Consider the following 25,444-nt stretch of genomic DNA (forward strand, 5'->3'; position numbering starts at 1 on the left):
GTACGGTTGCCGGAGCCCTTCTACCCGATGTGACATACTCAGATTGTAAGATGACTAACTCCAGTTACCCTGTTCTGCGGTCTGTTCCATGAGAAACTACAAGTCGAGCTACCCACAAGGCACCGCTGACGATCACTGCGCGGCTTACGGTTTGTGGGATTTGTAGTCCACGTTTTTTTTTTTTCACACTGTATTTGAACTGTCATGTCCTAGAGTTGCACACAGACACAGGGGTTGGACAATGAGCTGAATCACTGACCAATATATAGTTGGGTGTGATCAATTTGTTGTTTATCAGTAGGTTGAATTAACAGAGCAATAGCACAGCTCAGCTGTGGATAAAATATTGCAATCCACAACATAATGGGAGACATATCAGAGTTCAAAAGATGACAAATTGTTGGTGCGTGTCTTAATGGCTCATCTGTGACCAGGAAAGCAAGTCTTTGTGGTGTAACGAGAGCTATGGCGTCCAGGGTAATGTCGGCATATCACCACATAGGAAGTTCCACATCCAACAGGAGTAACTGTTGACGCAAGAGGAAGCTGTCTGAAAGAGATGACCAGGACCTAACCCGGATTGTGTCTAAAAACATAAAACATTTACATTTATGTATTTGACAGACGCTTTTATCCAAAGTGACCAACTGCCCAACTCACTGCAGAATTAAATGTGCACCTCGACTCCTGTTTTTATAAAAACAAAAAGTTTGCCAGGAGCTCCACAGAGTCAATATTCATGGACGGGCTGCTATCAAACCTTTGGTTACTCGTGCCATTGCCAAATGTCGGTTTCAATAATACCAACAGTGCAAGTCTTGGGCTGTGGACAATGTGAAACATGTATTGTTCTCTGATGAGTCCACCTCCACTGTCTTAGCCTAATGGTTCAAATTGTACCCCAAAGAGGGTGCCGTGTATCAGCATGATAATGCACCAATACACACAGCAAAACTGGTGACAGAGTGGTTTGATGAACATGAAAGAGAAGTTGAACATCTCCCATGGCCTGCACAGTCCCCAGGTCTAAATTTTTTTTAGCCACTTTGCAGTATTTTGGAGGAGCAAGTCAGGAAACATTTTCCTCCACCAGCATTATAGTAACCTGGCCACTGATCTGGAAGAGGAATTGCTCAAAATCCCTCTGGCCACTTGTATCTGTCATTCTCAAGAAGATATGATGATGTATTGGCCGCTAAAAGAGGCGTTGCACCATAATAAATTATTGTGGTCTAAACCATCATTGTCCAACTCCTCCTACATTCCTATTAGCATGCTTAATTCTTGACCTAAAAAAGTTTGTTTCCTCCATTAAACTCACCAAATGTCCCAATGTCTGTCTTGCTATTTTGTTTTTCTAACAGGTGCAGAATCTGAACATGGCATTAGGAATCTGTATGATGAATGACTAAGGTAATCTCTCTACCTCAACTTTGTTTTTTGTTTGTTTTTTACAACTGATTAAGAAGTACACAGCAAAATATAGCATAGAGGTTTATGTCGTATCTGTTTTTAACATTTACCGTAGGTTTGGCATTATAACCATTACTGTAGTATTTGTAGTAAGACCATAATAACTAGCGATGCAAAATATCACTTTTTCCAGAACGAGTCTGGAGTCTGATACCGGTACTTTCCTTTTTGGTACTTGCCGATACAGAGTACCGATACCTGTATATTCATTGCATTTGCAATTTCTAAAAATATTGGGTAGAGAAACCAAATAAATATATATCAAATATCAAATTAGTTTTCTTAATTATTTTAGCAAATAGATATTCCCTTCAGTTATTGTCATGCCTAATTATGCATGTTAAAATGGATTGTAGGATCGACAGTTACTTTCACTGTTCATATTATTGCTTTATCATATTTAATCTTTTAATTTAATTGCACAGTGAATATTAAGAGCTGCTCCAGCAGGGCTCAATGCTATGGATTTTTTGGTTTTAGATACCAGTGAAACAATTTTCAGGTACAGAAATTGAATAACGTAATCAAATGTAAAATAACACTGCATAGTCTTCACTGTATAAAGGAAATATAGATTAATCAAAGTTACAAAAGTTATTCAGTCAAGAGCAGTGGGTGATTTTCTTTTCATCTTTTGTTGTTAGTTCACCTAAAAATGAAAATTATCCCATAAATTACTCACCCTCAAGCCATCCTAGGTGTATATGATTTTCTTCTTTCTTTTCTAGTTATATTAAATAATATCCTAATGTCCTTCCAACCTTTATAATTGGAGTGAGTAGAGCCTGAGTTTTTGAAGTCCAAAAAAGCATATCCATCCATCATAAAAGTACTCCACATAAAGGCCTTCTGAAGCGAAGTGATGCAATTTTTTAAGAAAAATATCCATATTAATAACCTTTATAAACAATAATCAATGGCTTCTGGTAACGGCCGTACATGAGTCTAGTTCCAACGGAAGAGTTACCTCTGGCCCGACGCATGACGTATTCGTGAACACGGAAGCGCAGAGATTTGAGCAAAACAAAACACTGGTCACGAATTAGAAGTCTAAAACGAGAACTTTTAAATAGAAATGTAGGTGGAGCTTGAGTTTGTTGCCCAGCCCTATTTGTTTGAACCGCGAGAGGCATCTACTCTCACATAAGCTTACGCTACACATACAGTGCATCCGGAAAGTATTCACAGCGCTTCACTTTTTCCATATTTTGTTGTTGCATCCTTATTCCATAATGGATTCAATTCATTCTTTTTCCCCTCAATTCTACAAACAATACCCCATAATGAAAACATGAAAGAAGTTTGTTGGAAATCTTTGCAAATTTATTACAAATAAAAAACGAAAAAAATCACATGAACATAAATATTCACAGCCTTTGCCATGACACCCAAAATTGAGCTCAGGTGCGTCCTGTTTCCACTGATCCTCCTTGAGATGTTTCTACAACTTGATTGGAGTCCACCTGTGGTAAATTCAGTTGATTCAAAGTCAAAAATACAAAGAATGTGTGCACATCCTCAAACCCAATCTGCAAACCCAAGCTGCAATCAATTAAGGTGATCACCTGTTGTCTATAAAGAGCTGTACCTTAATTCAGATTTTGCCTGACAAAGACCTGTTGGTCGAAACGTTGCAATAAATTGGAGCAGGTATCTCAGTGTGCGGACATCACATTTGTTTTTGACTTAAATTCAGATGATTGGACATGATTTGGAAAGGCACACACCTGTCTATATAAGGTCCTGCAGTTAACAGTGCAAGTCAGAGCACAAACGAAGCCATGAAGTCCAAGGAATTCTCTGTAGACATTTGAGACAGGATTGTATTGAGCCACAGATCTGAGGAAGGGTACAGAAACATTTCTGCAGCATTGAAGGTCCCAATGAGTACAGTGGCCTCCATCATCCGTAAATGGAAGAACTCCAGGACTCTTCCTAGAGCTGGCCACCCGGCCAAACTGAGCGATCAGGGAAGAAGGGCCTTAGTCAGGGAGGTGTCCAAGAACCCGATGGTCACTCTGACAGAGCTCCAGCGTTTCTCTGTTGATAGAGGAAAACCTTCCAGAAGAACAACCATCTCTGCAGCACTCCACCAATCATACCAGTGTATAGTATTGTGGCCAGACGGCACATGACAGCCTGCCTGGGGTTTGCCAAAAGGCACCTGAAGGACTCTCAGACCATGAGAAACAAAATTCTCTGGTCTGATGAAACAAAGATTTAACTCTTTGGCCTGAATGACAAGCGTCATGTCTGGAAGAAATCAGGCACAGCTCATCACCTGGCCAATACCATCCCTAGAGTGAAGCATGGTGGTGGCAGCATCATGCTGTGGGGATGTTTTTCAGCGGCAGGAACTGGGAGACTAGTCAGGACCGGGGGAAAGATAAATAGAGCAATGAACAGAGATTGTAAATCCTTGATGAAAACCTGCTCCAGAGCACTCAGACTAGGGCAAAGGTTCATCTTCCAACAGGACAATGACCCTAAGCACACAGCCAAGATAACAAAGGAGTGGCTACTGGACTTCACTGTTAAATGTCCTTGAGTGGCTCAGCCAGAGTCCAGGCTTGAACCCGATTGAACATCTCTGGAGAGATCTGAAAATGGCTGTGCACCGACGCTCTCCTTCCAACCTGGTGGAGCTTGAGAGGTCCTGCAAAGAAGAATTGGAGAAAATGCCCAAAAATAGGTGTGCCTAGCATCTTACTCAAAAAGACTAGAGGCTGTAATTGGTGCCAAAGGTGCTTCAACAAAGTATTGAGCAAAGGCTGTGAATACTTATGTACATGTGATTTTTTTCTTCTTCTTCTTTTTAATAAATTTGCAAAGATTTCAAACAAGCTTCGTTCACGTTGTCATTATGCAGTATCGTTTGTGGAATTTGGGGAAAAATATGAATTTAATCCATTTTGTAGTAAGGCTGTAACATAACAAAATGTGGAAAAAGTGAAGCGCTGTGAATACTTTCCGGATGCACTGTACATCGGGTCAGAGGTCACACTTCCGCCGCAAGTCCAATATACTATTGCCATAACACTGAAACAAATTCTAACCCAAACCCTCATCTACAGCCAAACCTTAACCTTAGTATAGATTTGGTACCACATCCTGATAGATTGTGGGGTGAGGTTTGCGCTTAAATGAAATGCATTTAATGAAATGGCAAAAATATAGAATCCAATAATATTGTTTTGGCATATAAATGTTGTATTTATAATAACAAAATTTAGTTAAAAATTAACCCTATTTATTTTCACTGATTAAGAAAACAAAGCTTGTTTGTAACCAGTTATTATAATTAACTAAAACCATTGAAACATTTTTGTTACTTGAAATAAAATAAACATCAACTGAAATAAAAATATATTTTCAGCTAGTTGCCAAGGCAATATTTCTACATTTTTATTTCGTTTTAGGTACTAAAATAACAAAAAATAGAACTAAAAGTGAATACAAACGTTATTGACCTTTAAAAATAAAAATAATAATGACAAAATTTTTTTGCTGTGATAGCTAGCCCCGGTCTCCGCTTAAATGCCTGACAGCTTCAACTTCAACTAACAGCATTGGTTTTATATTAACACTATATTATGAACTTTTAATATATTGCCTATTTTATTACAAAAACACATTTACACTATACTAGTATCTGTGTGACTTATTGTTTTTCATCTTTAAATATTTCTGAAGCAGTTGAACAGTTTGTTTTGGAGATTTCAGTCTTGTAACAATACAAATATGATGCATTTGTATTGTTGTATTTTAGTTCAAACAACATCTACCCAAATGAGGATGGCCAAATTTGGATTGCATTTGCTGATCCAAACAAAGCCTACTTCCTTTAATCTGACTTATTTGAGATTTCCTAAATGAAATAGAGGCCCTTAAATGTGATTTATTTGAGCATTGTCATTCAAATGAGCATCCCGCCATGTTTCACTGCTGTATAAGACTTTCATGCACTGATGGTTGCAGAAAGCAACACAGCAACACATTAGACCGAAACAATCAAACCCAATTTAACCGATAACTTCCTGTATTTGTAAGAGGAAGACAACATCAGACCCTCTGAATCACTCGCAGAGCGAGACCTTGCTTGCGCATGGTAATGTCAGTAGTCCTTTTGTGTGCAGCAGTGCCGCCCCTCCCCCCTCTCCATCTCCCACCCAGAACCACACAGTACAATGTGTGCTCTTTGTAGGCAAGCCTGTAACTGGACGCCAAGTGGTCTGTGATTGGCTGAGTCGAGGCCCCCTCTCCCCCGGCTTCTTTTTCTGGTGCATATGCATGAGATAGCAGGCTGGTGTGTGCCTGTGCAGCTGCTTGTTCCAGACAGGAAAAGAGAGGGAGAGAAACAGGAGCGAGACATTGGGGAAGGTTAGAGGAAGAGGAATAGAGAAAGGAAATCGAGTGAGGAGACAGAGGGGCGACTGTGATTGGGGGGTTGTGGTAGCCATGTCTATGTTCTGTTTGTCTGGCTGGCTATGAGATCAGGCAGCCATGGCCATGTCACTGAGCGCCGACGATGAGGATTACGACTCGGACACAGCCGAACAGGTCAGTCCGCTCTCTCTCTCTCTCTCTTTCTCCACATACACACAAACAATTAGCTGCCTTCTCAGGTTCCCTTCCTCGTAGCACCATGCCTTTTTAAACAAGGCATGTGTTTTCTCCACCTCCTTCTGCTTTCTTCACCTTCCTCACCATCTTTCCTCTCTCTCTCTGAAATAGTTTTTGTTTTATTTCAGTAGTAATAAGACTGGAGAGGTTTCCATGCGAAAGAAAACACTGATACAACAGAGAAGAGTGGTATCACCACTGAGCCTCTGTCTTATTGTTTGTCTCCATTGAGCTTCAGCTATCAGTTGTGATTGGTTTGACACATTCATGCTTCCTTCAGAAAGACTCGTTTCAAGGAAAAACCATGTTCCTATTGCTTTACCTTTGTGTTTGGATATGGTTTATACTGGTTTGTCTCGTTTGTTTTGTTGGGAGAACTCAAATGTTGTAGATAGTAGACTTTTTGTGTACTCTGGCTCTCACACATGTGGAGGGTTTTTAGGGAGTAAAGGAAGTATTAAAGGAAGACTAAGTAGCAGCATGACTGGACATGTGTTGCCCTTAAGTTCCCTTCCCATGATGCACTGCTGCTCAAACTGGTTTTCTTAGAAAATGGAACATCATACTTGGTTTGTTGTTTTTAAGTATGGACAAAATCTAGACTAGAGAACGGTTTTTCTTGTGCACCCATTTAAAAGGTTAAAAAATAATTAGGTCCACATAGGCGAACATAACAAGCTGCTTTTTGCAACAGACACCTACATATTTTGGTGTGAGGTGGGATGCACGTATGTGGATGTCACTGAACCAAGTAAGCCACATGTGCTCACTAACAACACAAATAATGTGTGCATTTCAAATCTCTTAATCCCTGTTGTGGCATATAACTGGGTCCCGTGTCTTTAAAACAGTTTCTTTGGCTGTTGAAGACTGGGGGAGGGGAGGAGAAATAGGGGGTGTTGCTCTTGGGCCCCCTGTCTGAGTTCATCTTGGGTAGTTTATAAGTCAAAAGGGTACATTTGCCAAGACTCTTTAGACGTGTGTTTGGTCTAAAGGTGCGGCCATATTAGTGAATTTTTGGGAGGGAAATTTCATGGACAAAAAAAGGTCTATTGTCTAGTTAGTGATGTATGAAGTACATTTCGCTCCGAAGTCAGTTTCAAACCAAGCCTGATCACATGGATTCCTATTGAAATGACTAGCTTTTGCCTGAGAAAAATATGCTCAACTGTGGTAAATGTGACCTAAAGGGGATGGGGGCTACTTGAGCAATGTTGCTGGGCAATGTTGCCGTCAATGGGCCACCAGGTGAGACACAGGGCCCACGACCGAATTAAAGTATTGAGATAGATATTTGTTGCCCATTCTCAATGTGCAGTGCCCCAGCAACATTGCTCAAAAAAGTTGCCCTGTGTAAGCTTTTATAGATTTGACTGATTCACATAAATTGGTACATAAATTGGTCACAATGTAGTGCATTGGTCTTCAAATATTTGTTTCTTACACAGAGCACCTCAACAAAGTTCAACATGTTGTCATTGACTTGTCGTACAGAGGCGGTAGTTTTCACTCTTCTGCTAGATCACTGGTTGCAACGAGGACTTATGATTCATTGTGTCCTTTGATTTTGTGTCATGGCATGAGCATAATAAATTGCCAAGAATTAGACATAAACTCTCAGCCATGCCCCTAAACATATTCACACAGACTGTAATTATGCTTTTATTGGTGTGTACATGGGATGATGTGTGGATGATCTCATCTACCACATGAATGAGTGTTTTAGGAGAATAGCCTTTGTTTGTGATACGTTCAAGTCATGAATGAGAAGACGGGTTTGTGTGACCAAACTTCCCATCGATTCTTTGTGCCAGCACATCAATTCAATAAAATACACGTGTAAAGCACCAGTGACACACCTAAACGTCGTCCTTTGCATTAGTATTCAAATGTTTCCTGTCTTTTTCAAGAAGTAGACAATCAAGAAAGTAATATGAAATTGCGTCTTCAAATCACTTGAATAGACATCACAGCGTAATTATTATTTCCAAACTCATAAATGGGAACTTCCCATGAGGGCTTGAATGTAACCGCAACAGATTTTTCAGAATAGAGAATAATTATGGACTTAGTTTGGAAAAAACGTGTCTAGGTAAATTGCATGCTGAGCCTTGCGGAGGTAGCATGATGTCCCTAGGTGTTGACCATTGTGATGGAATGATTCCTTCAAGACCCAGTAGCAAAAGACGTTAAAAGGAATGAGGCTCCTCACAAAGTACAGTCTGTGCTATATGTTTATTCATGTATTTTGCTGGACTCACAGGTATCTGTGTAGATGGATCTGATAGACTTCATATTCGCTGATGTTGCAACGTATAATGGAAGAGTAACTGGAGAACATCTGAATAAGCTGGTGTGTAATCTAGGATCAGCTTCATCAGCCCAAAAAGTTATTTGTTTGAGGTAGAGATTACATCTTAGATCCTCATACATGTGTAGCCATTGGACAGCTGATGAGTACTGGCTGTGAGATACAGCATTCTTTTTGAAACGTCTATCTTTCATATTGGGTTCCACACTCGGACTGCAGGAATAGAGGTCACAGCTGTGATGTATCACTCCACAGCACAAAAACACTGTTGTGCTTTATAGTAAGCATTCTTATAGTCTGCAGTCTGTCCCGCTCTGCAGTTCCCTGAATCTGTTATGATGAACGGTTGTGTTCTAGTTGTTTTGGTGTGAAGGAAATGATTTGCAAGGGCAGGAATACCTCTATGGCAGTATTTGCTTGTAATGTCTAAAACATCCCATTAAGATGAATATAACACAATTGATCTTGACTGTATTTCAGTTTTACAGCGCTACTATTTAGTCCCTCAGAGGAAATATCTCAGATGAAATGCAACTGGAAATGAAATCATTTAAAAAAAGAGACGTAAAACCCAATCGTCAACCACTTCAGCCCTTCTGAGACAATTAAATGTTGAATAGAAGTATTCCTTCACTCCACCAGTCAGCAAGAACTGCTGTGTTGCCATGGTTACATTGCAGAAGGACAGACTTCCAGTACTGCACTGCAGTTTTGTGCTTGTTGTAATGTATTCATTATCTGAGCTGAGGAGGCAAGATAACGACACCGTGCAATGGAGAAAGCTGATTTTAGGATTATTTTATAGAGGATGACGACGATGATGCTAATATAAGACAATGTTAAGCAAGATGCTGTACTTTTGTGGGGGAAAAAATGCAAGCTGATGTAAGAAAGAACACATTTTTCTCACACATGCATCTCTAGCTCCCGGTATCAGTGAAAATTCCTTTCCTCCTTTACAAGACCACTTACAAAAAACACTGCTGCCTGGAACACTTCGCCAAATCTGTAATTGGATCGTTAATCACTTTGGATAAAAGCATCCCCTAAATGTAATGTAAATTAAGTTTAAATCATGTTACTATGGAACTGACATGATTTACTTATCTAAGAAAAAGTAAATGTCAACCTAATGCTAATATTCAGTATATTATATGCTATATTTTATACAGTGCTACCTGGAAATACATTTTGATTTTACATTGTTGCCAGTTTAATTTATAGATAGCGATTGCACCATGGCTCAGTGAGTCGGGGCTTAAAGGGGTCATATGATGCTAGTTTCAAAGATCATTATTTTGTGTATTGGGTGTAATAGAATGTTAACATGCTTTAATGTATATTATTGTAGCCCCTCTATGCCCCGTCTTTCTAAAACGCGTTGATTTCTTCCTTCCAAAAACCGTAGTGTGCTCTGATTGGCCAGCTGACCCAGTGTGTTGTGATTGGCGGAACACCTCAAGTGTGTATCGGAAATGTCACGGCCCTCACCATTATCACAAGCTTCAGGCTACAAAGCAATTATAAAGAGTTAATAATTTTGTCAGTTGTACCATATTCTTGAGTCGGATTCTGAAAATGCAGATGACCAAGCCGATCGATCGGATACTCTTATGTATTTCGGTTGTTGACGTGACATGGCATTTTCACTGTCACACAAGATACAAATGAATATAATTAGTATTGTCATCATTTAAGCAGTGAATGGTTAAGCATTTCTTTGTCTTACATGGAGCTGTCGATATAAAAACTACTTTGTTTTTGGATTTTTTTTTTATTTGAGCCAAATCTCAAAATTGTCCTATGGTGTGACTGTCTCAAGTATGGTTCAATACATTACAACTTTTATAAATTAAAAAGAAAAGCATACTCAAATGTTAATATATATAACTTTTTAATAATTTTACAAGTATCTATTTTAGTAAATGACAATAATTTTTTTTCATCCATATATTTCTAAAAGCGTAGGAACTGAAAACCATGTTCTCCGGTGTGACACCACATCCTGATTTTAAATCGGGCAATTCCACTGACAAGTTTAATTAGTTGAAGGACCCAATTCAAGGTCATGTTACTGTAAAGCCCATAACTTGTGCACATGGTAAGATTTTGTCTCAGAATTGTTCAAATATGTAACTTTTTTTGGAACCACTATAAAAGTGTTCATTTCTGTTGTCCTTTGGTGTGACACCCCTATATTCTAATTCTTTCTACGTCACACCATAGGACACATTTGACTTAAACAAACAAACAAATTTGATAAAGTTAGTGACCCCTTATATTTTCTCAAACATCAGACCTCACACTACATAACAATATGCATTTATTTCTTCAAAAGTGGTGTTTTAAAAAAAAAAAAGCTTTTTTTACTGCTTATCTGTCAACTGCCCATTTGCCGTACACAAGCCACAATTCAGCTGAACGTGTGAAAGTGCTGCTTCAGCTCTGCTTGAGCGGCCAGTGTGAAACAGAACACGTAATGCATGTTTGTCATCTTTTCACCACAAGTTATAAGCGGAAAACAGAAGACAGTGTTTGTAAACATAAATCCATCTCTGCACTTTTGATCGTAAGAACGACAAACAATGTTCATTACTCTACACTGAACAAAACTCAGCATTTGAACAGTCAATAGCAAATACTTTAACAAATAATACAACATACTTACAGGCTCTGATTCAGAAGCACCAGATTGCCCTAGCAAAGTTGGAATTGCCCCATTTTTTTGAAATAGCCTTTGTGCTCATCCGGCCTTGTTCTCTCTCAGGTTCAGGAAACTGTCCTCCGTAAAATAGGCTGCACACAAACAAACATTTGGGTTATACTGTTCTGGAACAGTGTTGTAAATAAATCTTAAAGGTGTCATGAACTGGCTTTTAAAAAAAAATTATACTGTTGTCTGAGGTCAACTTATTACGTTTGCATGTTTTTTTCTTTAAAAACATCATAATGAATAAGTAATAGGCTATTTTCTACCCTGGTTTTGAGCCTATCTCCTGGAGTGCTCAGTTTTTATGGGCACTGAAGACTTGGAAGTAAACACCACTGCTATGATTGGATAACAGTTTTGCTTAATAATGAGAGTCAGTACACGTGGGGAATTGTTTTGAAAACTTCCAATGTGGAGAAACGACAACCAGAATCTGCCCTCAGGGATTGCAAAATGTCTTTATCGAACAAACACAATTATTTATCTCTCATCCACCCGCAATTAATATGAATGTTATTTTATATTACTTGGCCCGCCCGATCTGTGGATATATATGCAAACCGCGCATCACTAAGACACACACACACACACACACACACACACAAGCCAAGCACGTGTATCAGCAAAACTTCACTGCAGACAAATCAGCATGTTCAAAACTTCCGCAACATATTCAGTAGATATCAAACAATCTGCAACAATGCAATACTATCACATATAAAAAAAGAATTTTACTCACATAAGTGTTGCACAATTCCTGTTGGATCAAATATAAAAGCACAGGATTGTGTTAATCTCAATCTGTCTGCAAATCCAGTCTCGACCTGTATCTTGTTTACAAACGATTCCGCGGCGAAATGAAGCGAACAAACGTGCAATGTCTTACGCACGTGAGCTGGAACTTCATTAAAACCACTTCAAGTTCAACCACACATTCCTAATATTAGAATCTGAAGGAAGCATATGCAGCGACTGTGTTCTTCCACAATATCTTGCTATCTTCGGCATGTTTATTGCTTGGTAGCGCGATCAGTTTAGCTCCACGAGTCGGTGGGCGGGCATGAGGCTGCGTTTCACTACACGATGACGTCAAGGGTTGGCATATTCTAAGATCGAGCGTTTGCTGGGCTTGGTGTCAATAAAAGCTTTTCTTTGACTAACAAGGAGGTTTTCTTCTCCACAAAATGGCGGCAACAACACTACAGGCGCTTTGCATGGTACGGCTCAGTTTTGGGGGGGTTTCCACTGTGTAAATGACCTAGTACCTGGTACTTTTTTTAGTACCAGTGAGCCATACCGATACTAAAATGTGACGTGTACACACTGCAGATCACTGATTTGGTCAGAGAGAATTCAAAAGCTTCCAAGCGTCATTGGATATGCGACACGAGACTCCAAACCCGCTACATTTAAATAGTCAGCAACAGCCACCGCAGGATCATTTGTTCGCACTACTTTTTTTTTAAAAGGACTTGCTTTAAATATTTCACTCACAATGCAAGTTGAAAAAATAAATGGCTGTATCGTGGTCAGTAGACGAGGTCAGTATACATTGATCATTCAGTATACTTTGAAACAGCAGTGGAAAAGCAAACTGAGCCAAAGCAAGCCGAGCCGTGCCATGCCGAGTTGTACCACACAGTGGAAAAGTGTCATATTACAATAACTGAAGCCACGCCTTCTTTCTTTGCGTATGCATTTGGGCGGCATTATGCAAATATTTCTACCTATAAGTCCTGAACTTCACTTTCTGTATTTGCTACTAGGTAGTATTTTAAATATTATTACGTCTCCAAAGTATTAGTGCTTGCACATGGTCTGCTGCTTATTACTACATTAGAGAGCCATCACAGTGATCCAAATAACAGTGCAACATAATTACGTTTTTTAAATAGGTTATATTTCTATAGCTGAGCTGCATATGCAATTCAAAAGAGGTGCACAGTCAAGTAAGAAGTGATGACTTTCAAATGTTGGAAATCTCAAGGGTGGAAGAATAAAGGATATGAACATAGATTATTTTAAAGCATGGCGCATAGTGCAGTAGATTCATACAGGGATGGTGGGTGGGTAAACGGTCAATAAGAGGGACTGGAAAGAGCTTTGAAACAATGGAGAGCTATATAATGTGCAGAATTAAATCATTACAGAAGAGCACCTGTGATACTCAACAATTAATTTCTACCAGTGAGCTAATCATGTGTACCAGGTGCATGTGGCATTTAGGGGTTTTTTTCCAAACAAATGGTATAAAGGAGACCATGTGGGCTGCAATTTTTCTTGCTAGTTTTATTAGCAACATTAAACCAACAGCCAGCTTAGCCTATTCGCATCCAACAATACAGCAATTCTGAACCAAAAATTAGCATTTCACCCCTGTTCCCAGATGTCTAGTACACTTAAAACAGCACGTTTGAAATGCAAATGTAAAACAATTCAGTAAATAAACAAATCATCAAAATTGTCAGATTGTACTTTTAAAAGCATGTAGGAGATTCTTCTGTTTTAGGCCTCAAATTAGCCTTTGGACTGGAGCTGGACCATATTTAGTGTTTGTCTTCTACATGGCTGTGATTATTATTATTATTTTTTTTCTTCACTTTAGAGTTTAATTTTCATTCTTTTTTTCCCCATTAGCAACGGCTACCCAACAGACCCAAGCCTAAAATGGCTGCATCAACAGCAACAACTCCGGCAGCAACCACTTCTTCATCCACTGCTACAGCGGTCAAGCTGCCATCCAATCGAACCTCCTCCGGAGCCCGCCGCAGGCGCACACGATGCCGGAAATGCGAGGCATGTGTGCGGACGGAATGTGGAGAGTGTCACTTCTGTAAGGACATGAAGAAGTTTGGAGGACCTGGTCGAATGAAACAGTCTTGCATTATGAGACAATGTATAGCGGTAAGAAACTTGAGATGACACTGAGATGATTCATGAACCAAATGTGATGCAATAAATCACAACCACATTTCAGATTTTTTTTTACTTGAGAAACATCCAATTTTAGACCCAAAATAAAATAAATTATTTTTGAAATCTGGTGATTTTGATGTAGGAACAGTCTTTGCGAGGAATTTACTTTAGCCAGACCTCAGGGATGTTTATCTTAGGGTGTGTTCACACTTGGCATTTTTGGTTCAATTAAAGCGAACCCTGGTGCGATTGCTCTGTTAGTGTGGTTCATTTAAATAAGTGTGAACGTTGCCATCCGTATCCTGGTGCGCACCAAACAAGCAGACAGAGATGAAAAGATGGGTCTCAGTCCATGTCTAAACGAACTCTGGTGGGGTTCTAATGATATATGAACGCAACACGGACCAAAGACATGTAAACAAACCAAAATAGGAAGATGAGACCCTAAAAAGGACAGAATGCTCACGCATACCTGTTTTTTCTCATCATAGTCACAATGTTGCCCATCACAGTTCGGTACAGGCATCAGAACCACGTCTCCTTGCAGCAGATCTTCGTTTGTGTGTGGAGGGATTCCTGCCGCTGTTTTGACTCCTTTACACTTTTTATAAGCTCTTTATGAGTTCTCAGCTGGTCAAAATACCATTATATGCAGACTACGCACATACAACGAGCACATTTAGCCCAGCACACAGCATTGTTTTGGATGTTCGGTAAGTTCTGTCTCAAAATAGGCAATATGTCATAAAAGCCGACCAATCAGGTTGTGAACGTTTCCCTTTGCCTTTAGGTTCGGTGATAAAAATGGCAATCTGAATGCTATGAGGACCTGGACTAAATGAGTTCACAAGTGTGAACTCAATAATCTTATTCTTTAGTAATTCATCTTTCAATAATCAATCTTAATCTCATTGAAATTCCTTCGGATTCCATAGAGCAAATGTATGAGGAATGTAGATGTACATCTAGATGTAGTTGATGGCGATGTATCAATACTGACATTTAATCATTTATCAAACTGAAATCCAGAAGATATGTCTGTATTGTACAACCAAAGGTAAGGTAACTGTAATTCAGTTGAATAGTCAGTTTAATTTGATCACCCATCACTTTAAAATGTGTGTTTACCCAAATAGGAGTGTGTTATTTTTTTTATATTCATGTTTTTTTAACAACACATTTAAAAAATTTTTTGATATTCTGGATGTTAATATGTTGGCATGTGGTTCCACAGCCTGTGTTGCCGCACACAGCAGTGTGTGTGGTGTGTGGTGAAGCCGGCAAAGAAGACACACTTGATGATGAAGATGAAAAATTTAACGCCATGCTAATGGAGTGCTCCATCTGCAACGAGATTGTCCACCCAAACTGCCTCAAGGTCAGACTGACTAAACTCTAACCTAACCACTGACTTAAGATAAGTTCTAAAGTAAATGGAAAGCAGTATATACTGTGCTCTCTTTTGTTTTGTGTGGGCACAAACGGAAGGAAGAGATGAAGTGCATGTTAGTGGGTGGCTCTGTTTTTAACACCCTTTAGTTCCCTTTTAGTGTGTGGGTGTGTAATGTATTCACATTACTTGGCGAGAGTGTGTCTTCATAAATGGTCTTAGACATCTCTTCTGCTATAAGTTTGGTTTCTTGCCTATTTAGGTGAAGGATGCAGCCGGGGTAGTAAATGATGAGCTTCCTAACTGCTGGGAATGTCCAAAATGCAATTATGCTGGGAAAACTGGAAAAGTGAGTATTTGGGGAACAGCAGTACAGTGGTTTGGTAGTATACAACAAAGATTTTAAGAAAGTATTGGAGTGTTTATACAAGTTTTTTAATCTTGTGTTGCCTCACATATTTAGTTCCTGTTTTATTTTCTTACAAAAAGCATTAAGGGACCTGTGTTTCTCACTCAGAATGACAAGGCTGTAAGCAAACTGCCAAACCAGATGCAAATAAAATGCAAATAGTCGTGTTGTGATCATTGTAATTCCATTAAATAACTGACAGGTTGTCAAGCTCTTTCCCCTAATATAAACTCTGAAATGCTTTAGCAATTAAATAGGAAATGTTATACCAATTCATTCTTGTTGACCAGTCCATAATATTCAAAAGGTATAAAGTTGTCTTTTGTATTTTCTTGCCACTCTTTGGCCTGCAAGCAAAAACGGGGCCCAGGCTTTAAGTACGCATCCAACCTGCCAGGGTCCCTGTTGAGGGAGCAAAAAGCAGGACGTGACGGTAGGGAGGAAGGGGACCAGACATCAACAGGTGCACCATCCATCAAGAGGAAGAGTGAGAGGGAGGAAACTCCCAGACTGAAGACTGAGGATCTGCCCTCGCGCCTACCCCCACTCTTGACTCCCAGTGGCCTGCCAAGACCACGATCCGAAGTGCCGAACTTCTTGAGGAAGAAGAGGAAGTTATTTGATGATGATGAAGAGGAAGAGGAGGCTAGTGCTAAAAAGAAGGTAACATTTACACAGACAAGCATTATTTGCATAAACATATCTGCTGTAGTTTTTTTTATTTAGTAAAATTGTTGACATTATTTTTAGCCGAAGAAACCCTGGAGGCCTGAAGAGCCTTTGATTCCCAAACTCTCTCACATGAAAACAGAAGAGGAGGAAGACAACTCTGATGAGGAGGAAGAGAGGCAGGAGAAGCGAGAACCGCCTCGCCGTTCATTTAAGAAAGACTACAGCACAGTGAGAAAAGAGGAAGAGCACGAAGAAGAGAGACGAGAGGAGAGAGATTCGCCTTTCAGATCCCTAAAGGAGTTTAACATACTAAGGAAAGAAGAAGACCAAGAAGAAGAAAAAGAGGAAGATGATGATGATGAGGAGGAGGAGGAGAGTAATGGCAAACGAGGCAGGGACAGCAGCCCTGCACTGAAGAACCATTCGTTATCGCTTGAGAGTGACGCATCACGGTGCAGCTCCCCAAGGGCAGGGCCGAGCAGCGAAGGCAGTGAGACGCAAGAAAAGGCACCACGCGCTCGGGCGAGGCGGCACCGGCGCAAGCCCCCTAACCGCCAGCTCAGCGCAGAACTCAGCAAGCAGCTTAACATGGAGATACGTCGCACAGAGCATTCACTGGCCAATGAGAACCAGCAGCCGCTCAAGAGTGAACCTGAGGACAGCGAGAACGAGGAACCAAAGAGAGGCTTACGGAACGGGACTACAGGGAATGGAGGAGGAGGTGGAGGAGTAGAAAGGGGAGCAGGCGGAGAGGGAGGAGGGGAGCGGCCACACTTACGAGCAAGGGAGATGAACGGGACGTCTTGGGAGCTGCGGCACTTCTACCCTCCTCAGATCACCCCTCTTGGCTTGAACCGCAGTTCTCCTACAGTCAGACCCCTTCCTGCACGTTCCCCTCCCAAGTGTGTTCAGATGGAGCGGCATGTGATCCGGCCACCTCCAATTTGCCCTCCACCTGATAGGCTACCACTAGCTGATGGGCGAAATCACATAGCTCCCAGAGAAGCATGGTTGGCTATCTTCAGTCACTTGAGCCATCGTGAACTTTGCGTGTGCATGCGCGTGTGCCGGACATGGAATCGCTGGTAAGAAAGACTTAAAGTCTGGTTTACACTTCAAACTTGAGACTTCTTATCTCTGGCCCTGTCACCCTCAACTGTCACCCTCAACCCTCAATTTCGCAACCCTGTTCCTAGAGGCACACCAACAGTACATATTTTGGATGTCTCCCTTATGTATTCCATACATTTAATGTCTTGGAGTCCCTATTAATGAGATGATGAGTTAAAAACAGTTTGAATAGGAAGAGTTTGAAAATGTGCTCTGTTGGTGTGCCACTAGAAATAGAGTTGCGAAACACTGTACTACTCAACAGTCCTTGCAACATTATGTCACCAACGTGTAAACTAATTGAGAAGGACCGGATCAATTATTTCTCAATTAGTTTACACGTTGGTGACATAATGTTGCGAGGACTGTTGAGTAGTATAATGGATAGATGCACTTTATGGACTTCATAAAGGAGGCAACAATTCACTGCTACGGCTGTCACTTTTGTGAAAAAAAATAGATTTTTGAGACATAAGGGTTCATTGAATCGATTGTAAAATCGATTTTCCATGTATAAAGACATTTCCATTTTCAACGCCAAATATAGGCCAATCCACGGACAACTAACAGGAATTAGAACTAATGTAAAGAGGGCGCTTGAGACGCACAAGTCAGCAATATTTCTGATGATTTCTTGGCGTGAAGTTTCGTTTCGTTTTTTTATTCACTATATATCCAGCTGTTGAGAAGACACGCTCAGACCGCACTAATGACACTCAGGTACTTCATTGCCAGCTGCGCAAGCAGGTCGCGGTCAGCTGGCAATGGTGGCTCCTTTTCATAAGTCATCATCTCCTGTAAGAGGTTGCTTTCGACGTCATTCGCTCTTTCGTAGCCCCTTGTGTAGGTGTCTCCAAACAGATCCCGCATTACAATCCAATCGATTGTGCAATCGATTTACGAACATAAAATGACAGCCCTATTCACTGCCATTATAAAGCTTGGATTAGCCAGGACTTTTTTAATATAACTCCGAATTGTATTTGTCTGAAAGAAGAATGTCATTTACACCTAGGATGACTTGAGGGTGAGTAAATCATGGGCTAATTAAAATTTTTGGGTGAACTAACCCTTTAACAGACATGCGCAAGCATGCCATGAGAATGGAAGTGCCATTTTGGGACAGGTCCTATGTATTATTATTACAATGACGTTTTATATTTGCTCACTATTAGAGCTGTGGATTTGTGATTTTAATGAACATATTTTTATTGATCCGTTTAGGTGTTGTGACAAGAGATTGTGGACTCGTATCGATTTAAAGCGTTGTAAGTCCATCACTCCACTCATGCTGAGTGGCATCATTCGCAGACAGCCCATCACTTTGGACTTGAGCTGGACCAACATCTCCAAGAAGCAATTAAGCTGGCTTATTAACCGACTACCAGGTCAGCATTCATGTGAGCAAGTATGTAGATCCACATCTTCCAAATCTGTGTAGCTGTCACTAAATGCCTATGTGTTTGGATGCAGGACTGAGGGTGCTCCTCCTATCAGGCTGTTCATGGGTGGCCGTTTCGGCACTCTGCACATCCAGCTGTCCTCTACTGCGTACTCTAGATCTGCAGTGGGTGGAGGGGCTCAAAGACCCCCAAATGAGAGACCTACTATCCCCTCCGACTGACAACAGACCAGGTATTATACAACACTTCAGATCAAAATGCGCTAGAGGTGTAGCGGTACACAAAAGTCACGGTTCGGTAAAGACCTCGGTACAACAGGAAAAAGTAATAAATCATCAATGCTAGGTTCCTTTTCATTTATTTTGAACAGGCAAAAGTGCAAATTACAGTTTGCTCCACTTACCGGCATTTAGTCCCCACTGAGGTAGTTGGTACAGTACAGCCTTCTTTAGGATCGCCTGTAACTGGCTATATTCGTCGTCTGACTGCACCGAACCATGAGGGTTCGGGACGAATACATGTACCATTACACCCCTAATATGCGCATATCCAAGACTCAGAATCAAATACATACAACACAATGACTTAATCAGATGAATATTCTTTAATATGGCTTTCTCTAATAGGTCAAATGGACACACGCAGCAAACTACGGAATGTTACTGACCTGCGTCTGGCTGGTTTGGACGTCACGGACAGCTCTTTGCGTCTCATAATTAAAAATATGCCTCTACTCTCCCGTCTGGACTTGAGTTACTGCAACCATATCAATGACCAGTCAGTAAACCTGCTGACTGCTGCAGGGACCACCACTAGAGACTCCCTAACCGATGTCAACCTTTCTGGTAATTGCACTGTTTAAATATTCAGTCACAAATCCCATTTGTAATACTACAACAAATGCTTTCAAACAGTTAATATTCCCCACAAGTTAATATCCCCTTTTCACCAACACAGTGCTGGTCCAGAGCCTAATTTTGAACTGTTGTTTCCACCAAAGATAAATGGGCTCCTTATTGTTCCCTTAAGGCTAATTCACACTGCTCCAACACCAGGAGATATGTTCATTGTGTTTGATCAGATCAGTGTGTTACTCCTGTTGGTGTCCGTTGCGGTTCGTCTGCGTATGTTTTCACCAACTGTACATGATTAATCTGTGTTTGTCAGTTGTGGAATGTCTTAGCAGTGATGTAATCTGATGATTGTTGCATTGGTTGGAATCTGGTGTCTGCAGTGTGAACTTGCCTCTAAACCTGGTCTTGAACCAAAATCATTAACTAGCAGGCAAGAAAATGCTGCCATCACTTAAAGTTTCCAAAACAACAACTCAGTCTGGCTACACTGAAACCAAAAAATGCTCTCATTTTAATCTGTGAACGCAAGATGCGTCCAATGTAGGCAGGTTTCGTCATTTGGCTCATAAGTTTGTGGAATTGTGGGCCTGTTCAGTGTGAGATCCCCAAGCATTGGCACTACATTTCAGTGAAAAATGCATATCGGTTACTCTGTGAGGACCTGTGAGAAAATTACTTAAATGTTAAACCTGGGTACCACAGGAGTTGCATTAGGGGCTTTCGCTCTGGAGGAACCTTTTTATAGTACAACTATTGGTGGAAGTACCCGGATTTTGGCATGTTCGCACCACAGAAACTAGGAACCTAGGAAGGATTTTAGTTCTAGGAACTCCTTTTTGGGGGAACTAATTTAGCTCCTACTTCAGAGTAAGGTCTAACTCAGCACAATAGAAGCTACCAGTGAGGTAATTGTACCGAACGCATGTGAAACACTAGCAATAAAAAGCCATCTATATTCATTTTTTACTCCAGAAACTAACTCTATAAAACTCCTCTCAGCCTTTACGCTGAAGAGAAAATCCAACGCAACTTTGAGGGGACCAAGCGAAACATGATTATGTATTTCTGCTCAGCTAGTGACATTGGGCATCAACCACACGCCAAACGCTAATGCTTTTACATTGTCTGCTTTATTTGTATAACAGTTCTATTTAATAACATATTAGATAGGATTGTTAAACAGATCGTAAACTAATGAAGACGGACAATGTGAGAGCTGCGCTGTCAAAATAAAGGTCCGCCGCACCGTCAAAATAAAAGTCACAACAACAAGCGCAGCTTACGTCACCCCAGAGTTCCTACTGTCAGTGTGTATGCAACCAGGTAAACGGCCCTAGAGGAACTTTTAGTTCTCGGGGAACCACCCTGATGGTTACTTCCTATAACTTAAGCCCCATTTCCACCAAAATTACCCGGAACAATTTGTCCCAGGAACTTTTTTCCCCCAGACCGTTTGCTGTTTGCGTTTCCATCGCGGTCTAAAGTACCGTGAAGATTAGTCCGGTGACGTAGGACTGCGTGCGACTTTACAGTTCTCACTGGATTTCGTCCACCAAATATATGAGCTTAATAAAGCCTGAACCTCGACGTCTGTCCATTGGCAGTGTTTTTTAAAAATCATTGTTGATTCGAATAGCAAACAACTCTTACTGCACGCACCGCAACGCACTTTTAGGTTGAAAGAAAATGCTGCGTGAACTCAACCAATCAGCATGTTCAGCGCCCAAGTCCCACCCCCGAAAGTTAAACTTTGACTATAGCCCCGTTTCCACCGAAATTACCCGGAACAATTTGTACCAGGAACATTTTTTACAGGAACTTTTTTTCCCCCAGACCTGCTACTGTCTGCGTCACAGTGGTGAACAGAAATAATTTTTGTGCGATACTGTCTGCAACAATAACAAGTATGGAGGAGATGCAAGCAGCGCTGCTTTTGCGAGATATGTATTGGTTTACTAAAGAGGTAATTAACTAAACGGCGGAGAAGAGACAAGCACTGATTCTAAAGCGTATTCTGAAAGCTCGTAAAGCTAGATTTAAAATAAGACAACGTATGTTATTATCAGCTATTATTAAGGACATTGACCGTGAGATTGCTGAGACAACGCGCACCAGACACAAAGAGCAAGACTGATATTTACTGAACGTAGAACAAACCTCATAAAAGACTTTTAAAAATGCCGGTTGAAATAAAAATGCTGCGTGAGCTCAACCAATCAGCATGTTCCCGAAGTTCCCGAACTTTGAAAAAGTACTACCTCGCAAGCAGGGCCTTTTGGAGGGGGAAATGTTTACCCGGAACTTCATTTAGACCTCGGTTCCTGCGGTCGAAACACACAGAGCACCACCCCAAAGTTCCTAGTTCCTGGGGAAAGTTCCTGCGGTGGAAACGCGGCTAAAGTACTACCTCACGAGCAGGGACGTTTTGAGGGGGAAATTTTTACCCGGAACATCATTTAGACACTGGTTCTTGCGGTCGAAACACACTGAGTACCACCCCAAAGGCCCTAGTTCCTGTGGAAAGTTCCTGCGGTGCGAAAGCCCCTATTGGTATACTTAGGATCAGTGGTGTACCTGGGACTAATAAATCGTTTAAAAAACGTTGGGTTCACTGAGTCTAATGCTGTAAAACTGTTAATTCCCCCTCACTGATTACTAATCTCTTCTTTCTGAATTCTCTCTTTAGTATGTAACAGGGTCACTGATCAGTCACTGAGTTACTTCAAGCGCTGCGGAAGCATCTGCCGCATTGACCTGCGATTTTGCAAGCAGGTGAGCCGACAGGCATGCGAGCGCTTCATTGCTGAGATGTCGGTCATCGTTCCCTTCAAACTGCAAGAGGATAAACTGCTCCAAAAACTACACAGCACCCCCTAGTGTCTGGGAGGAAATGAACACCAGTCTAAAATGATACCATGTATCAGGTGCACTCATGTGTTTGGACTGAAACTGAATTCGCACATTTAAAAAAAAACAAAAAACAAAGCACTGCAACACGTATGTGGACAAAGCGTTTGGTCATCTTCTTTCAAATTGGAGAGAAGAGCAGACATGTTGTACTTAAAGGCACATAATTCTGCTCCTATTCTGAATGGTGTATTCTGATGATGGACTTTATTCTTCAAATTCTGTTAATCTTTAAGAGGAGATTTATGTGTTATTACCAGGAGATTGTATTTAAATGGTGGTGTAGTAGAAAGCAGAGGAAGCAATGGGTGTATATATAAACACACAACATCCACATACTCCCTGGATACTATGAACACTTAATCCACGAGAGAGTAAGCATGATTGTACATTATTGAAAATCCTCCAAACTTGTTTTTTTTTTTGTACAAAAGATGTATCAGTTCATATTTCTGTGCTATATTTGGTCCAGTCCTGGATATACTATGTATTGTTCTTTATTTTGTTTTTTTAATATAATGGAATTTTAAAATATCTCTGTCCATTTTATGTCATCAGTACTGGATTGCTCCAGTCTGATCAGCATTTTTTAGTCATGAGTTTTGACTGCTTTGAATTTCAAGTACTTGCTGTTCTAATCTCAAACAGGTATAGAAGTGAAATTTGTTATTATGAGGTCTATTTATAAACCAGTGCCATATTCCATCTGTGTTGTTTTACACAGTTGTAACAGGCAAGCCTTCAGCTATCAGTAGCCTATATTTCATAGCTATGCCCGTGTAGAGCGCAGTTCTACAAGTGTTAGACCAAACAAATTGCTGATTATTTAATCTTGTTAGCTCAGTAATTTGTTTTGTTCAACACAATCAGGTAGTTCTGCATTTTTTTCCTCACGAGGTCAAAAAAGACTTTGCTGAACGTCCATGCAGTATTTGTTTATAAAAGTCATCATGTGCTTTTTATTCCTTCCAGTGATTATTATTGTAAAATGGTAACTGTTATGATGACAGATGATTTTAATGGTGTGTATTATTGTGAGTTTTGTCTCAGGATGATTACTGTCAGAAAGAGGGAGTTTGCCATTTGATCTAAGCCACCATACTTGTACCACTATAAATTAAGGCGTTGTTCGCCATCTAAAACATTCTAATGTACATTCGGCTATTTATATTTGTATGTAATTAAAAAAAAAATTACTGTGAGTCATTTGAAAATTGAAGTTTTTTTTCTAAACCACCCAAAAACAAATGTAAATGTGACTGTATTAGATTCACTTTAAAGCTGGAGTCGGTAAGTTTTACCTCTTTTAAGTTTTATCTGTTTAAACCCTGAAATTGCAGTTATTTGCGGAGTTATCTTCTTTACGTGGGTTGTGCATCGGCATGGCTCCTCACAAATCTAATGTTTTGAGGTGTATGTGTGGGTTGTCTATCAACGCACCAGTTGTCAACGATGATTGTCGTTTTGAACTTCCCGAATTACAAACCGCCATCAATTTCAGTTGCTGTAAGGAGGCTACAAATGATCCGCCACCTGCAGCATCCCCACACACGATAACGCCTACTACCCCGGACTCCTTTATGGATACAGACGTGACGTAATGACGCAAAGATGAACTACAAGATTACCGTTGTGAATGGAAAGGAGATAGTTGTGAACACTGGCTGGTTTAACCCAATCTCACGGCAATTCATACGTATTTTACGAGGTGGCTAATTCATATGATAAATTAATATGATTTTTGCTAAATCGTACGTATTTGACGAGTTGGTCAATTCAAATGATTCCGTACAAATGACCTAACCCCGCCCCTAAAAACCATCATGGCAGTATAGACAAATCATACGAATTAGCCACCTCGTAAAAATATGTACGAATTGATCGTGAGATAGCGTTGGCTGGTTATGTACTTGCTCAATTTATTTGGGATCATTTTTAACCAAAAAAAGTTACAGACTGCAGCTTTAAATAGGAAATGTTAATTGATGCTTAAAGGCATAGTTCACCCAAAAATGAAAATTAGCCCATGATTTACTCACCATCAAGTCATCCGAGGTGTATATGACATTCTTCTTTCAGACGAATAAAATCTGAGTTATATTAAAAATGTTCTGGCTAATCCAAGCATTATAATAGCAGTAATAGTTGCTCTGTTTTTGAAGTCCATAAAAAATATGCATCTGTCCATCAAATAATGTGCTCCACGCGGCTCCGGGGTGTTAATAAAGGCCTTCTGAAGCAAATCGATGCGTTTGTGTAAGAAAAATATCCATAAAAATGTATTTCATTTTTTTCTATGCATCAGCCATCCCCACGCCATCACTTCCGGCGAATAAGGTCAAAATACATGCAAAATACCGGCGCGATCATAGATATAAACATAGATTCCTCATTAGTGCCTGCGCGGATCGGTCGAATGAGGCATCTACGTATATATATATATCTTTGATCGCGCTAGTATTTTGACCTTATTCGCCGGAAGTTATGGCGCTGGGAATACTAGATGACATTCGTCTGATAAGAGGTAAAAAAATTAAAGAAATACTGTTCGGTTTCTCGCAGAAACCGATCGTTTCGTGTCAATGTGTCGCCACGAGCCGCATGGTTTAATAAGGATTCGTATGTCTATGTGTTTTTACTCTCATACTCTAAAATATCCCCATTGA

General features: G+C 40.4%; 1 protein-coding gene across 4 annotated transcripts; it reads left to right on the top strand.

The window, feature by feature from the left end:
* The first annotated feature begins 12 nt into the window (after positions 1–12).
* Positions 13–23,980, top strand: kdm2ba (lysine (K)-specific demethylase 2Ba). 4 transcript variants are annotated; one of them, XM_079827485.1, is made up of 11 exons: positions 13–149; positions 1,365–1,413; positions 13,755–14,021; positions 15,268–15,411; positions 15,686–15,772; positions 16,178–16,495; positions 16,583–17,589; positions 18,839–19,002; positions 19,088–19,249; positions 19,644–19,862; positions 22,558–23,980. In XM_079827485.1, exons 2-11 carry the CDS (start codon positions 1,405–1,407, stop codon positions 22,746–22,748), a joined length of 2,568 nt encoding a protein of 855 aa, XP_079683611.1. In that variant the 5' UTR covers positions 13–149; positions 1,365–1,404; the 3' UTR covers positions 22,749–23,980. The 4 variants fall into 4 exon arrangements, with proteins under 4 accessions (XP_079683611.1, XP_079683612.1, XP_079683610.1 ...); XM_079827486.1 differs by having other exon boundaries at positions 16,187–16,495; XM_079827484.1 differs by lacking the exons at positions 13–149; positions 1,365–1,413 and adding an exon at positions 5,552–6,033 and having other exon boundaries at positions 16,187–16,495.
* Positions 23,981–25,444: the final 1,464 nt, after the last annotated feature.

This window comes from Gobio gobio, assembly GCF_949357685.1.
Source record: "Gobio gobio genome assembly, chromosome: 10".
In the NCBI taxonomy this organism is placed as follows: domain Eukaryota; kingdom Metazoa; phylum Chordata; class Actinopteri; order Cypriniformes; family Gobionidae; genus Gobio; species Gobio gobio.